The following is a 13355-nucleotide window of genomic DNA, read 5'->3' on the forward strand; positions in this document are numbered from 1 at the left end:
AAAACCATAGCTATTTTTAGTGGAGGTCAAGCTGTAGAGAGCCTAGCATATAATTTAGAGCTGAAACAAATCTTAACCTCGACTACGACCAATTTCTCTTCTAACTTTGATCATATTATACTAGTGATCCACAAGGAAGGTTGCCTTCAGTTCCAAATTTAGAATTACTTTTTTCTTGAAAAGTTTGACATGTTTATTGAAAAAACAAAATATTTATATACATACTGTTTGTATTTTTTATATATTTAGTCAAATATGTTGTTTGTCGACACCTTGGAAAACAAATTTGAAATTCTTTTTTGATAGCCATAATATTTTTTTGGACGGAATGCAGTAGTTGAATGTGCAGACGCGTCTTTTTCGTATTATTATTTATTGGTCTGAAACTTGCATAATACACATCACTGTAGTTTATTATTATTAGGTCTCGTACTACTCAAGCAGCACAACAACAACACTCAAGAGAGCGGTTTACATATTATCGAGTAGGCAGATCAGTCATGAACACGCAAGGCCGCAGTTACGGATCGAGCGAGCAGCACGCAGATCGATCGATCAGAAGATGCTGGAGAGGGTGGGGAGCTTGAGCTCGCCGGACTTGGTGAGCGGCAGCGTGAGTTTGCCGACGACGGGGAGGTCAACGGTGAGCCCGACACGCATCTCATAGTCGATGTCCCAGTCCCTGCCGGCGTCCTTGGCGAGGCTAACCAGGAAGTCGTAGGGCACCTTGACGGGCACGTCGAGGCGCGTGGTAGCCCCGTCGCCGGCGAGCGACCCCGGGTCGGGCACCGTCCCTGACGCCACCGTCCGCCCGGCGCTCCGCAGCGTGTAGGTCACCTCACACACCGGGATGGCGTGCGAGTACGGGTTGCGCACGTCCACGCGCCCCGCCAGCGTGGCGCCATCGCGGCCCACGTGCCCCACCGTGACGTCGGCCAGCTCCGCCTCCGGCTTCTGGATGTTGGCCAGCTTGTCGGCGACGAACCCCTTCGCCTTGTCCACCAACTGCGCCATTATTTATTATTCCTAGAGAGGTGCTTGTCGATCACCTCCGGCCGCCGCAGCACGATGCGCTGCCCTTCGCTGTGTGATGTGTGTACTCGCTGGAAGAGAAGTGATCAGTCGGCGACTCGGCGTGGACAACGATGCCGTGATGCGACCGCGCGATCTACCGCTTTAAATAGTCAGCCGTCGCATCTAGCCGGCTGACACGTTGGGGGTTTGCGTGTTGGATTCGTGGCAGCACGCGATGAGTCGATCTCCGGCCAAGGAACAGTAGAAGATAAATAAATTTAGCGTGATTCGTGGCGTCCTGCTAATCATTTTCGAACTCGCTGCCACAACGTACATGGCAATTCTAGCTAGCTTGACATTTGAACATCAATAAGGTCATGCAGGTGGATCTTTAAAAAATGTGAATTAGGTTTAAAAAAATGAGATTTAAACAAGATTTTTTATTCAAGTATTTTCTCTTTATTCTAACTTATATTTTTTTCTAGATATACTTGGTACACATTATGTCTAAATATATTCTAAAAACAATAAAACCAAAATATAGAAAACACTATCGGAATCGACGGCTTTGCCGAGTGTCTGAAGCACTCGGTAAACCATTAAAAACACTCGGCAAAGGCTTTACCGAGTGTCGCACTCGGCAAAGAGGGCTCGGTACACAGTGCATCGGCAAAGCCTTCTTTGCCGAGTACTTTTTATCGGACACTCGGCAAATAGGTTTGCCGAGTATCAGGGAGCACTCGGCAAAGAAAAGCAGCCGTTACGGCGCCGGGTGACAGAGACAGCATCTTTGCCGAGTGTCCCAGGTGACACTCGGCAAAGAAGTTACCTTTGCCGAGTGTCTGCCTGACAGCACTCGACAAAGAATCCGCCAGAGGGGTCCCCATGTTAGGTACTTTGCCGAGTGCTTGGTATGGCACTCGGCAAAGCGTGCTTCTTTGCCGAGTGCCAGAGCCATTACACTCGGCAAAGAACCTATACCGGTGCCCAGGTCTTGGTTCTTTACCGAGTGCTATGTCTCTGATACTCGACAAAGCACCTATTTACCGAGTGTCACACTCGGCAAAGTGACCAGTATACACCTTTTTATTTGTTTTTTATATTCCATCCAAACAAACAAAAGATACCATATATACATCACATATATCACATATATACATCACATATATCATCACAAACATAAATATCCAACACAAACATAAATATCCAAGTTCTCAAGGCAAACATAAGTATCAAGAACATAAGTCTCATAAGTCTCAAGCTCTGACATAAGTATCCAACACAAACATGAGTATTCAACACATGTTCTAAAGTCTAAACACTAAAACATAACTCTCATGGAGGTGGCTGTTGGACTGGTGCTACGTTGGGCTGAACCCTTCATGAGGGTTGTTGGATGCCGCCCCAAATTGGCCCTGCATAGAGAAGAGATTGCATGTGTTATACCAGATGCATTACCAACATGTAACTACAATTTTGATACTCACAGGAGTATGGAACATAGCAGGGTCAACTGCAGGGAACAATGGAGGTGGCGGAGCGAAGCCCTATGCGGCGCCAAGGCTCTGCATGTACTGGAACATCTCCGCCATCCTCTGATCAGCCGCCAGGCGAGCCTCCCGCTCTGCCTCCCGCTCCGCCATTATCCTCGCCTCCATCTCTTGACGTTCCCTCCTCTCTTCTTCTAGTTGGGTCTGTAATATTACAAGCCAACGTTATAGTAACTCAAAGAGAAGGTATATAACTCAAGGAAGGATGAGTTATAGAAGCACTAACCTCGAGTTGTTGTATGCGATGCTGTGAGCTATCGTGTCGAGGTCGTATGGCTGGACTCGAGCTCATGCTCCTTGCTCTCACCTGAGACAGAGTGGGAGTGGAGGATGAGTCGATTGCCCCATCGGCAATCCAGTAACGCCCATGTCTCTTGCCTCCTCCGACCTGTCATCCGGGTTGTAGGTGACGTCGGACGTCGCCTTGCCCTTATGGGCCATAGCATAGACCAAGAAGGTGGAGCAAGGCCGACCACCATGTGATGCCGACTGCAAGAAAACCAACGAGATAGTAAGAAATAATATCTAATCCAGTGCTATATACCTAAATAAAAAATAGGGCGTATCCATGCTTCTGCATATTGGCCCAGGCTCCGGCTGCCTTGGTGGTGGGAGGGACCTTGCATCATCATACGCCGTTCCCGGCTAGCGTTGTGCGCCTCGTCCCACTCAGCCGAACACCACCTATCCACCATCTGCTCCCAGCACATAGGATGTGCGGCGCACCAATGTGGAATCATCTACAAAGTAAACACGTAAAGTGCATATAAGAAGATAAAATAAAATTCATGCATGGAGTACTGGTACCAAACATGCATGAATTTACCTGCAGGTACTGGTCCCTGGTCAACGACATGGTTCGGGCTTGCTGCTTGGTCACCCTCTCCCCAAGGACGGAGCCATGGTAGCTGACAATGGCCTGGATTCGGGCCTCATAGTGCATGTCCACGACGAGCTTCTTACAGCTTATGGTGGCCACCACAAACGCCCTAGCCTCGTATCCAGCCTCGCATCTGAAGAAATCCTACATACAAAAACGATGTATCCATACATTATTTCAAGAATTTGCAACGAATGCGACATATTTTACATTATACTAAGACTTACCCACAGCTCTTGCTTCACTTGCTCCGCCTTGTTATTGAATTCCTGTCCGTCCCGGTCTACTGCATCGGGGGCGACGGCGTAGTGGTCGAAGGTGTAGGCTGGGCCCGTCACTCCAGCGTACTCAACCAGTCCAGGGAAGTGTTCCCTGCACAGCAGGCCGAGGATGCCATTGGGGAGGCGATGATGACCCCCAGCATAATCCACAACCGTTCAAGACCTGTCCAAGTGATAAATAAAAAGTATTAGTTTATATTGTGATTTTGAACACATAATATGAACAAGAATGAAGAACATAAAGTTACATGCCTCTCCCCATCCGGCAGAATCAGCGGTCGCCTGTCCCGAAGTATGGGACGCTGAGGGAGACTCGCGGGACCTCGCAAGTAGATGCTCCTCGAACCTGAGGCGCCAGAACCTGAGGCGGTCTGCTGAGCTTCGTCGTCGTCCTGCTGCTGGTCGTTGTCGTCCTGCTGCGCCGCCTGCTGCTGGACAAGGTCGTCTTGCTGCGCCGCCTGCTCTGCCTCGTCCGCCATCCTACTCCTCCTCCCCCTCCTCCTCCTCAGCCAATTACCGCCCACCATATTTGTCCAAAAACCTGCAATTAAGAGTAAACAAATAAGCACATATAAAAAGATGTACTTAAAAACAGGTGCAAAATAAAAAGTCATATAGCATTACATCGATTAAAAATAATCTTCATATGTGTCGGGGTTAGCCGGATCATAACTCTCATCATCACTATCAACCATTTCAATCTCAACAGCATCGGCAGACGCAAGTTCATCATTAATGTCATTGCCTTCAAGGATTACTAAGTCATTATCATTTTGCACCTCATCATCCTCCTCATCAACAACCATTTCAATATCTACGTCCATTCCGATAGCTTCGGTTAAGTCTATCTCAAATTGCCCTTCTAGCCCATCTTATTGGAAGAACTCTCCATCATATGTGTCCGGGTCTAAGTTGTAATCTTCATCGTTAGGAACAGGTAACCTCCCGTGCGGCGATACCTTATACACAATATCCCAACCCTTAAGATGTTCTTTCGTTTGGCACGCATATGGGAGATAATACACTTGTGTGGCCTGTTGGGCCACGATATAGACATCGTCTCCTGGTAAGGTGGAATCTTGTCGAATTTTGACTATCCCAAGATTAGAATGTGTCTGTCTCATCACTTGAGGGTCAAACCAATGACATTTGAATATCATTGGAGTAAGAGGTTTGGAACCATAAAAATTGAGCTCATATATTTCTTCGATTCGTCCAAAATAATCGACATCGTCAAGGCCGGGCGTAAAGACTCCAGAACACGTTGTTTTCCGATTGGGCCGACTTTTGTCGTAGTTTGTTGTGCGAAAACGGTATCCATTGATGTCATACCCAGAATATTTCTTGACCCTATAAGCAAAGTCGTTGGCTACTTGTCTCAACTCGGCACTCATAGACGGATCTCAACTCGGCACTCATAGGCCAGACTCCTCGCCGCCGACGAGCATCTCCGCCTGCGCACGTGGACCGGTCGACTCCGACCATCCCCGATGGCGACCCGCACATCGCTGTGATCCTCAAGACCTCCCCTACATCCTCGACCACCTCACCGGAGCAGCCTCGCCGCCGGTAAGCCCCTCCGCCCCTTTCTTCCTCCGCGGCCACTGTTCCATTAGGGAAGGACCGCGGGTTCGATTTCCAGAAACCCTAGGAGGTTTTCTGCAGAGCCGTAGACTCATGTGAATAGTGCACCCGGGACCTGTCTGTAATTCCTTTAAGAACTTTTGCCAGGGACCCCAGCGCAAAACTGTGTTTCCTTTATCCATTTCTTTTTATCCTTTTTAAATTCAGCAGAGAACTTAGACAATTTATATCTTGAGTTATATTCAACCAAATTTAACCAAACCAGTTTTGTTGAATTCAAAATATTATGGACTATCAATTAAAAATAATGAACCCCATGCTACCTGTTTAAATTTTAGGATTTAGAATTAATTAAGAAAAAGGACCAAACCTTATTAAATTAAAGAAAATTAGTTATACTTCTGTCCTGAACTTAAGAAAATTTGTAGATGTTCAAACCCCATGTAGACACTGGTTAAAAATAGTGAGCACCCGAGTATTGAAAGTTTAAGTAGGATTATCTATTAAAAGCCATTTTGCCCAAAACTTAGGAAAATCATAAAGGTATTAGAAAGTAATGAACAGTGAATGCAATTATTTTTCCTAGCCTACTTAAGTAACAAAGAACCTAGGAAAAATAAAGGACCCCTAGTCCAGAGCAAATTTTAGAAGAAATGTTTTATTAGGCACTAATCAGCTAGAAAAACAATTATTAGAATTATGAAAACAATTTCAAAATTGGTAATAAAAATCTAGTGGACTTGTAACCCCAAGAACCCCACTACAAAAATGATAAACACCTCAGTCCATTATTTTAAGTAGGGTAAACAAATAAAACTTGATATTAAGCCATATTTCAATTAAATCATAAGTAAGCCAAAAGTGTGCAACAGTGGGCAAATAAAATTTTACTAGATCAATAATGAAATAGGCCACCAAAGAAAAATGCAAAACCCAATTGAAAACTACCCATTGCCAATACTTCATGATAAAGGCTATTTAATCCAAATAATCCCTACCACCCTTCCCTTAAGCAAAAAGTTGCCAAATTTTAGAATGATTGCTCTTACACAAAGAAGTAGATTAGAAAAATTAGAAATCTGTTGTTTGATATTTTTCAAATATAGTGGTAGTAGAAAGCACCCCTTTTGCTAGAAACTTTAGAAAATCATAGAAAAATAACTAATAAGTATTGATGGCTAGAAATTTATACAAAGTCATGCTATAACATCTAGATGCCAGCAAAAATATGTTTTAAAGAATAACCCTCTGTTAAAAAGAAGTTGTCGTTCAAAACACCCCCTCTGCCCTAATATTTAATAATTTTATCCAGAAGGAACTATTCACTTTTTAAACCCTAAATTTCGAGACAGAGGATTACACACCAATAAGAAGCCACTGTAATTTTTACAGAATATTTGAAAATTTATTGAGTTAACTTGTAGTTCAAACCCACCTTAAAGGCATAGGAGAAATAGAAGGAAAGAAATGAAAACTAAACCTCGCTCCAATAAAGTTCGACTAGAAACCTTGATAGATTCTCACTAAGACATTAAAAAGAATTTAGTGGAACACCAATATAGACTTACCACTTAGTTTAACTAAGCTTGACCCTAAATTGCTAAGTATACCCCAAGAATCTTCGAGTAGAAAGATTAAGCCCTACCTTATTAAAATGATCATTCAACATCAGAGCTAATTGCTAAATTGCATATCATATCATGCATGTATCTTACTCATTGCATTCATTAGATTGCAATCTCGCTGACGGAGAGTACGTGCTCATCCCCGAGCAAGAAGTTGTCCACGAGGAGGACCAGGAGCAAGCTCCCGAGACTGCCATCGAGGATCTCCCTGCAGCCCCAGCTATTGAAGGCAAGCCCCGGTTTTTATGCATAACCGTATCTATATATGCTACTTTACTACACTTAATGTTTGTAGGGTTGTAATGTGCACTTAAGTGTAGGAGTTGCTTGAAACCTCTAGTTGCATGAACTTAGGATTCCTTTTTGAGATGGATACTAGTATGCTAGGTCGAGTAGCTGCTTTGCTGATCAGGATCTCGATAGAAGTCGAGTGATTTTTCTAGCACTCGCGCGAGGTCAGGAATTGATTGTATTCATCTTGATAACGGGATATATGTTGGTCTATGGACTTGGATCCAGGGAGGATGCCTTGTCCATGAGACGGGAAAAAAGGAATTAAGGATTAATGTGTGGATACCTGAGTCAAGCTTTTGAACGTACTAAACACATGTCGGGAAATATGGTAACCGGTAAACCTAGTACCTGAGTGAAGCCGGGTGCGGACTTTATCCCTCACTTGTCCTGAGACTGGGTCTCCCATGCTAGCTATGGTGGGTACAAGTGCGGTCATTGCACGGCGGCAACCGGGGTCAGTGGAGCATTGTATGCCAAGGCAGTGAGCCCTGGCCGCGAACGGGGAATCGATGGGGACGGTTGACATGTGTGGGGACGGAGTGCCCTAACATGTCGTGTGTTTAGGTTTACCTTGCAAGGTTAAAACTCAATTCGAATCGTCTGCTTCTCGCCGCTAATGAGACTGCTTGACCCCTTGTACTACATTGAGTAAGAAGTGAAATGAGGAATACTTGAGATAACTTGTTGCTTGTACTAAATGCTTGCTCCCATGTATGCTTAGAAGGAGCCAACTTAGTTAAGCTAATGATGCTAGAAATTGAAAAGATAAAACTTGATTTTAGATGCAGCTAGTGCTTTTGGCAAACCAAACCCCTCAGCCAAACAGCTGCATGGTCTAGAGGTAGAGGAGTAGATTCCTCACACCGGGTAAGTCTAGCTGAGTATTAGTATACTCAGCCTTGCTTGTGGCGTAATTTTTGCAGGAACGCTACAGGATATGGTTGATGGTGTGACTTGGCCTACCACCCTGCCACCGGGTTAGACGGTCGAGTGGGATGCTGCTCCGACAGGAGAGGGGCAGGAGGAGTAGTGGGCTAGGCCTTGCCCATTTCCTCGCTACCAACGACATCGATTATCCGCTGCATTTTATTTTATGAACTTTTATCAGCTACTTGAAAAACTCTGATTTATGTAATAATTCAGTATGTTAATTTGGGAGTTCCTGTTTTATTGCGTTTCTTCTGTGACTCACCTTCGAGTGAGTATGTGGTATTTGATCCTGTTAAGTGGCTTTATCAGACTAGATCTGAGGGACTGACGGGTTATTCCGATTTAAGTGTGTTACGACCCCTGAGGCGTGGCTTAGGCACTTAAGCTGGAATAATTCGGGCGATTCTGCCACAGCTGGTATCGGAGCAAATACCACCACAGAGAAGGACAATAAACCATGAGTACCAATTTTCAAAATCTAAAATTTGCTTAGAAACTGATAAGAATCGTCAGGACTAGACCGCTAGACCTAGGACGAAAGGCCTTAGGGATAGAGGGAGAAATAGGTGGCTAAGTAAGTAGGCCCCGTGGGCCAGTATGTAGATTTTTAAAAGGATGCCCTAGGAGCACCCTTTTATTTCGGAGAGGAGACGTTATTTTCGGCATGCATGCATTATAAAATTTGAAGGATTAAGAATTAAAGAAGTAAAAGTTTGAGCTAACCCACTTCCTTTTTTAACCCATCCAGGCTCTTTTATTTTCTTCCTTCCAACATAATCTTTACCATCTGATCCCCTTCTGCAGATGAATTCACCCACCCCCACCAGTGAAGGAGACACTTGTTTCAGCTCTGACTTCCTTTCTCACGATGGCTTTCCTTCCATCTTGTGGGAAGTGCTTAACTCCACTGGTTACCCTACGCCCCCTTTGTACACGGTGCAGCTGTACGAGGAGCATCGGGTACCTCGTTGCCGAGTCTGGTTGACTTTGGAGGCTCATCCCCTTCAGTCGGGTTGGCATTCTCTTGACTCCGAGACGGTTGGATTCAGGACGGACGACACCACTGAAGCGGAAGCAATGAAGGCTCTGACGACTTTCTGTGGCTACCATCCCCTGGAAATGGTGATGCACCCCTTGGGACTCTTCCCTGCTGAGAAGAAGGATGACCCCATGTGGTGTAACCGTGTGAGCCATGTGAAGGATGTGTGGGCAATGTATCCTGACTTGGTTGGGAGGGTCACTATTCAGTGCATGAGTGTGCTGTACCGCCTTTAGGCCCTACAGAGCGACGCTATGACACATCTTGCTAATATCGCTCAAACCACCAAGCTCACCCTCGACAGCCGAGAAGACTTTGTGGTCGACTTGTCCTCCGAGTTGGTGGAGAAGGACCTACAGGTGGAAATGTTGAGCCAGCGCATCGCCACCTTGGAGCAGCAGGTGGAGATCCGAGACAACACTATTGATGTCTTGGAGAACCAGCTCCACGATGTGTAGCGGGAACTCGAAGAAGCTAATGACCACCTGGACATGCACCACTTGGAGATGGAGGCCAATGAGGTCGAAAGCGAGAGAGAAGAGGCTCCCGAGGAGTTAGGACCAGCCCCTGGTGCTAATGGGACTACCTCCACGATGCCCCCTTCACCCGCATCCAGTGTCGCTTCCACCGCTCAGGGTTGACGAGTCGTTTTGACATCTTAGAGGATAGAAACCTATGCGAGCTTAGTTAATGGCAGATTTTGGATTAGGCTTACGGGTACTTTCTCCTAATTGATGTAACCCTTGAGAACTTTTGAGATCTATGGGATGTTGTAACCATGTTATCTTCCTTTGAACTTAATATTATGATTATGGCAATTTTCTTTCCATATGAGATAATAGCATGTCGTTCGAACTTGTGAATTGGGATAACATTGGCAACAATCTCTGTTTTCAGATGGCAGCTAGGCAGCGTCGCGAGCATAACAAGCAAGTTCCCCTACCACCTCCTCTAGCTCCCACAGTGCAGGAGCTTATGGCCCAGCAGAATGAGATTCTGCGACAGCTCTTGCAGCGCCAGCCCCACCCCCAGCAGCATGGTGGAGGCCAGCAGCAGCGACCTCCAGCAGTGGCAACCTACCAGGAGTTCCTGAGCACGCAGTGTAACGCCCTGAATTTGGGGGTAGAATTTTTTCTTCTTTTCTCTCACCAAATTCGGGCGTTACTCTCTCTTCTCTTTCCCCGTTTGCTCCTTCTTCCCAATTTCAAACCAGTATAGCGGCAGGTGTCCGTGTCATGTATAAACCAAAACCTAAGTGTCATGGGTGTTGCATCATGCCGAAGCACATTTCTTTGTCTGATGATGAGTGTTTGTCTCGTTCCGTTCCGGATTTCGGTTCGCGATTTAAGTCCGTTTAGTGGTCGCGCTCGTCGTGGGTTTTCGATCCGCAAAGTGGCCCGGCCCAGCCCAATCTAGTCCAGCCCAGCCGGCCCGACCCGCCCCGGCCTGCGCGCCCCTGGCGCCCAAACCCCCCCCTGCGCCCCCTCCCCTCTCTCTCTCTCATTTGGATCTCCCGCGCAACAACCTCTCCTCTCCCTCTTCCACCCCTCTCTCCCCGTGGTGCCCTAGGATTTGGAGACGGCGATCACCGGATTTTGGACCCCGAGGTGAGCTCCCCTCCCCTCCCCTTCTCCTCTCTCTCTCTCTCTCCCTCCTCTTCTTCCCCCCGCGCGCGCCCTCCCTCTCCCCTTGCCCGCGCGCGACCCCGCCCGTCCCCGCCCCTGCTCGGCGTGGCGGCGCCCGACCCCGGCCTCCCCTCGCGCGGCGACCCCCTGCCCGCCCCCCCCCCCCCCCGCGCCCGGCGGCGCTCGGCCGCCTGCCCCTGCCCGTCCCGCGGCGGCTCCCCGCCCGGCCTCCCTCCCCGGCGGCGTGCGGCCCCCGCTCGGCCCCCTCGGCTCCCCGGCGGCGTGCGGCCCACGCTCGGCCCCGCTCGGCCGCCCCCGGCTCGCCCGCCTGGCCTCCCTCCCGCGGCGGCGCTCGGCTCCCCGTCCCCGGCCTTCCCCCCCCCCCCCCCCCCCCGCTCGACCCCTCCCCGGCGCGGCGGCGCCCGCCCCCTGCCCCTCCCCGGCGTGGCGGCGCCCGCCCTCCCCTGGCCCGCGGCGGCGCTCGCCCGCCCCTGCTCGCCCGCGGCGGCGCCCGCTCGCCCCTGCCCGCCCGGCGGCGCTCCCCGCCCCTCCCCCGCGCGCGGTGGCGATCCCGCCACCCAGCTCGGCCGCCCCTGGCCGGTTCAACCGCCCCCCTGGCCGGTTCAACCGCCCTGGCCCCAGCTCGCCCGCCCGTTCCCCCGTCCCGGCCTCGCCCGATCGTATCTTCGCTCGCCCGCGCTCGCGGTGATTATTCGTTAATTAGCGTGTTGCGTCGCGCGCTTCGCCGCGCGACGGATTTGTCTAAATTCAGATTCTATCTTGTGTTGCGTCGTGCGCTTCGTCGCGCGACGATCCATTTTTTGTTTCAGGTTGTTTAAGGTGTAACGCCGCGTGTGTATTCACGCGACGTTCCACTTTGGACTCAGTTTAGTCGACGTATGTCGTCGTGCGCTTCGTCGCGCAACACTTAACGTCTCCTCGTAACTAAGGCGAAGTGTCTCGTTGCGTGCTCGGTCGCGCGACGAGTCGTTAACTTCTTAATTTGTTTTAGAGAGCCTTGTCGCGTGTCTCGCCACGCGACCATCTTTTTGTTTATCTCCACCTGCTTATAATAATTAGACATGAAACATGACTTTACTTTACGCTAAACATAGTGTCTACATTAAATTTCCTTCCATTAAGCGAGTAGTTAATTTATAATCATGTAACGTGATCGTTTCTCGACTGTCTTTTCCTCTTTCTCTCTTAACCGTACTCGCGAGCCCGCGTAGAACGTCTGTTTACTTATTGCATTCTATTGTATGGTGTACTGTTCTTTTGTATTAAATATGTGGATGTATGTATGTTTGCGCTCGCATAGAGAACGATCCGGTTGAAGAGCCCGAGGAACTCGCAGGAGAAGCCCCTGAGCAGCAGTCGGTTGGTGGAGGCAAGTGTCCCTTGACCTATCTATGTCCTATTCATTATTTAATTCACCTCCCGCTTTACACATTTATGCCTAAGGATTGACTAGCTTTTGTTATCCCTGTCCTTGATTACCTATTTGGGTTGGATTATTACTGTTTAGCTTTATGCTATTGCTTAACTCTAATCAATGAACATGATGAGATTATCTATGATACGCTGTTTTCCCTTCTCTTATTATGATGTTGTACTTGTGACCTTCAAGGGGGCTCGAGCGGTTTCTCGAGTGCCTCTCCGTAAGGACCTGTTCTATGGATGACCGCCCGGGAAAACAGTGCAACCATGAGGGTGGAATGGGATGCCCTTAGCTGAATAATTAGAGGATCCGGGGTGTAGTTCACTTAGCCGTCGTGCCGTCAATGGGGCTCGGTGTATGCGGCTCGCTCTGCCAAGGTTGATTTGTCCCTTGGGGAGGAGTGCGGTACATTTAGGAAACCTAACGGGTGGCTACAGCCCCGGGGAATCTTTGTAAAGGCTACGTAGTGATGCCCTGCTGGGTCACCTTGGTAGTGATCAATGGAGAGTCATGATCTCCGGGCAGAATGGGAATCACGGCTTGTGGGTAAAGTGCACAACCTCTGCAGAGTGTTTGAAAACTGATATATCAGCCGTGCTCACGGTTATGAGCGGCCAAGGGAGCTCCAGTGATTAGTGGTACTTGATCAGAGATACTTTGGTACAGGTGGTTATGAGATTGATGGTTTTGGTTATGACTATGGTGCTGGTAAGTGGTATTCTTTCCGTTTGGAAAGGGTACATCGGGTTAATAACTTGGGTTAATGCTAAAACTTGGCTTTCTACTAGTAAGTAATAATCTGACCAACTAAAAGCAACTGCTTGACTTATCCCCACATAAAGCTAGTCCACTACAACCAAACAGGATACTTGCTGAGTATGTTGATGTGTACTCACCCTTGCTCTACACACCAAACCCCCCCCAGGTTGTCAGCATTGCAACCACTGCTCAGGCGAAGATGAAGCTGTGGAAGGAGACTTCCAGGAGTTCCAAGACTACGACGAGTTCTAGGTGTGGGTTAGCGGCAACCCCCAGTTGGCTGCCTGTGAAGGCCGCAGTTATCTACGTTTCTTTTCCGCACTTTGATTTATT

General features: G+C 48.2%; 1 protein-coding gene across 1 annotated transcript; it reads right to left on the reverse strand.

Moving 5' to 3' along the window:
- Positions 1-395: 395 nt before the first annotated feature.
- LOC100286287 (late embryogenesis abundant protein Lea14-A) lies at positions 396-1152 on the reverse strand. The gene is given in 1 exon segment (NM_001159174.1): positions 396-1152. A coding segment is annotated over 1 exon segment (459 nt). The 5' UTR covers positions 1015-1152; the 3' UTR covers positions 396-555.
- Between the last annotated feature and the right edge of the window lie 12203 nt (positions 1153-13355).

Source organism: Zea mays, chromosome 8, assembly GCF_902167145.1.
Source record: "Zea mays cultivar B73 chromosome 8, Zm-B73-REFERENCE-NAM-5.0, whole genome shotgun sequence".
Classification (NCBI taxonomy): domain Eukaryota; kingdom Viridiplantae; phylum Streptophyta; class Magnoliopsida; order Poales; family Poaceae; genus Zea; species Zea mays.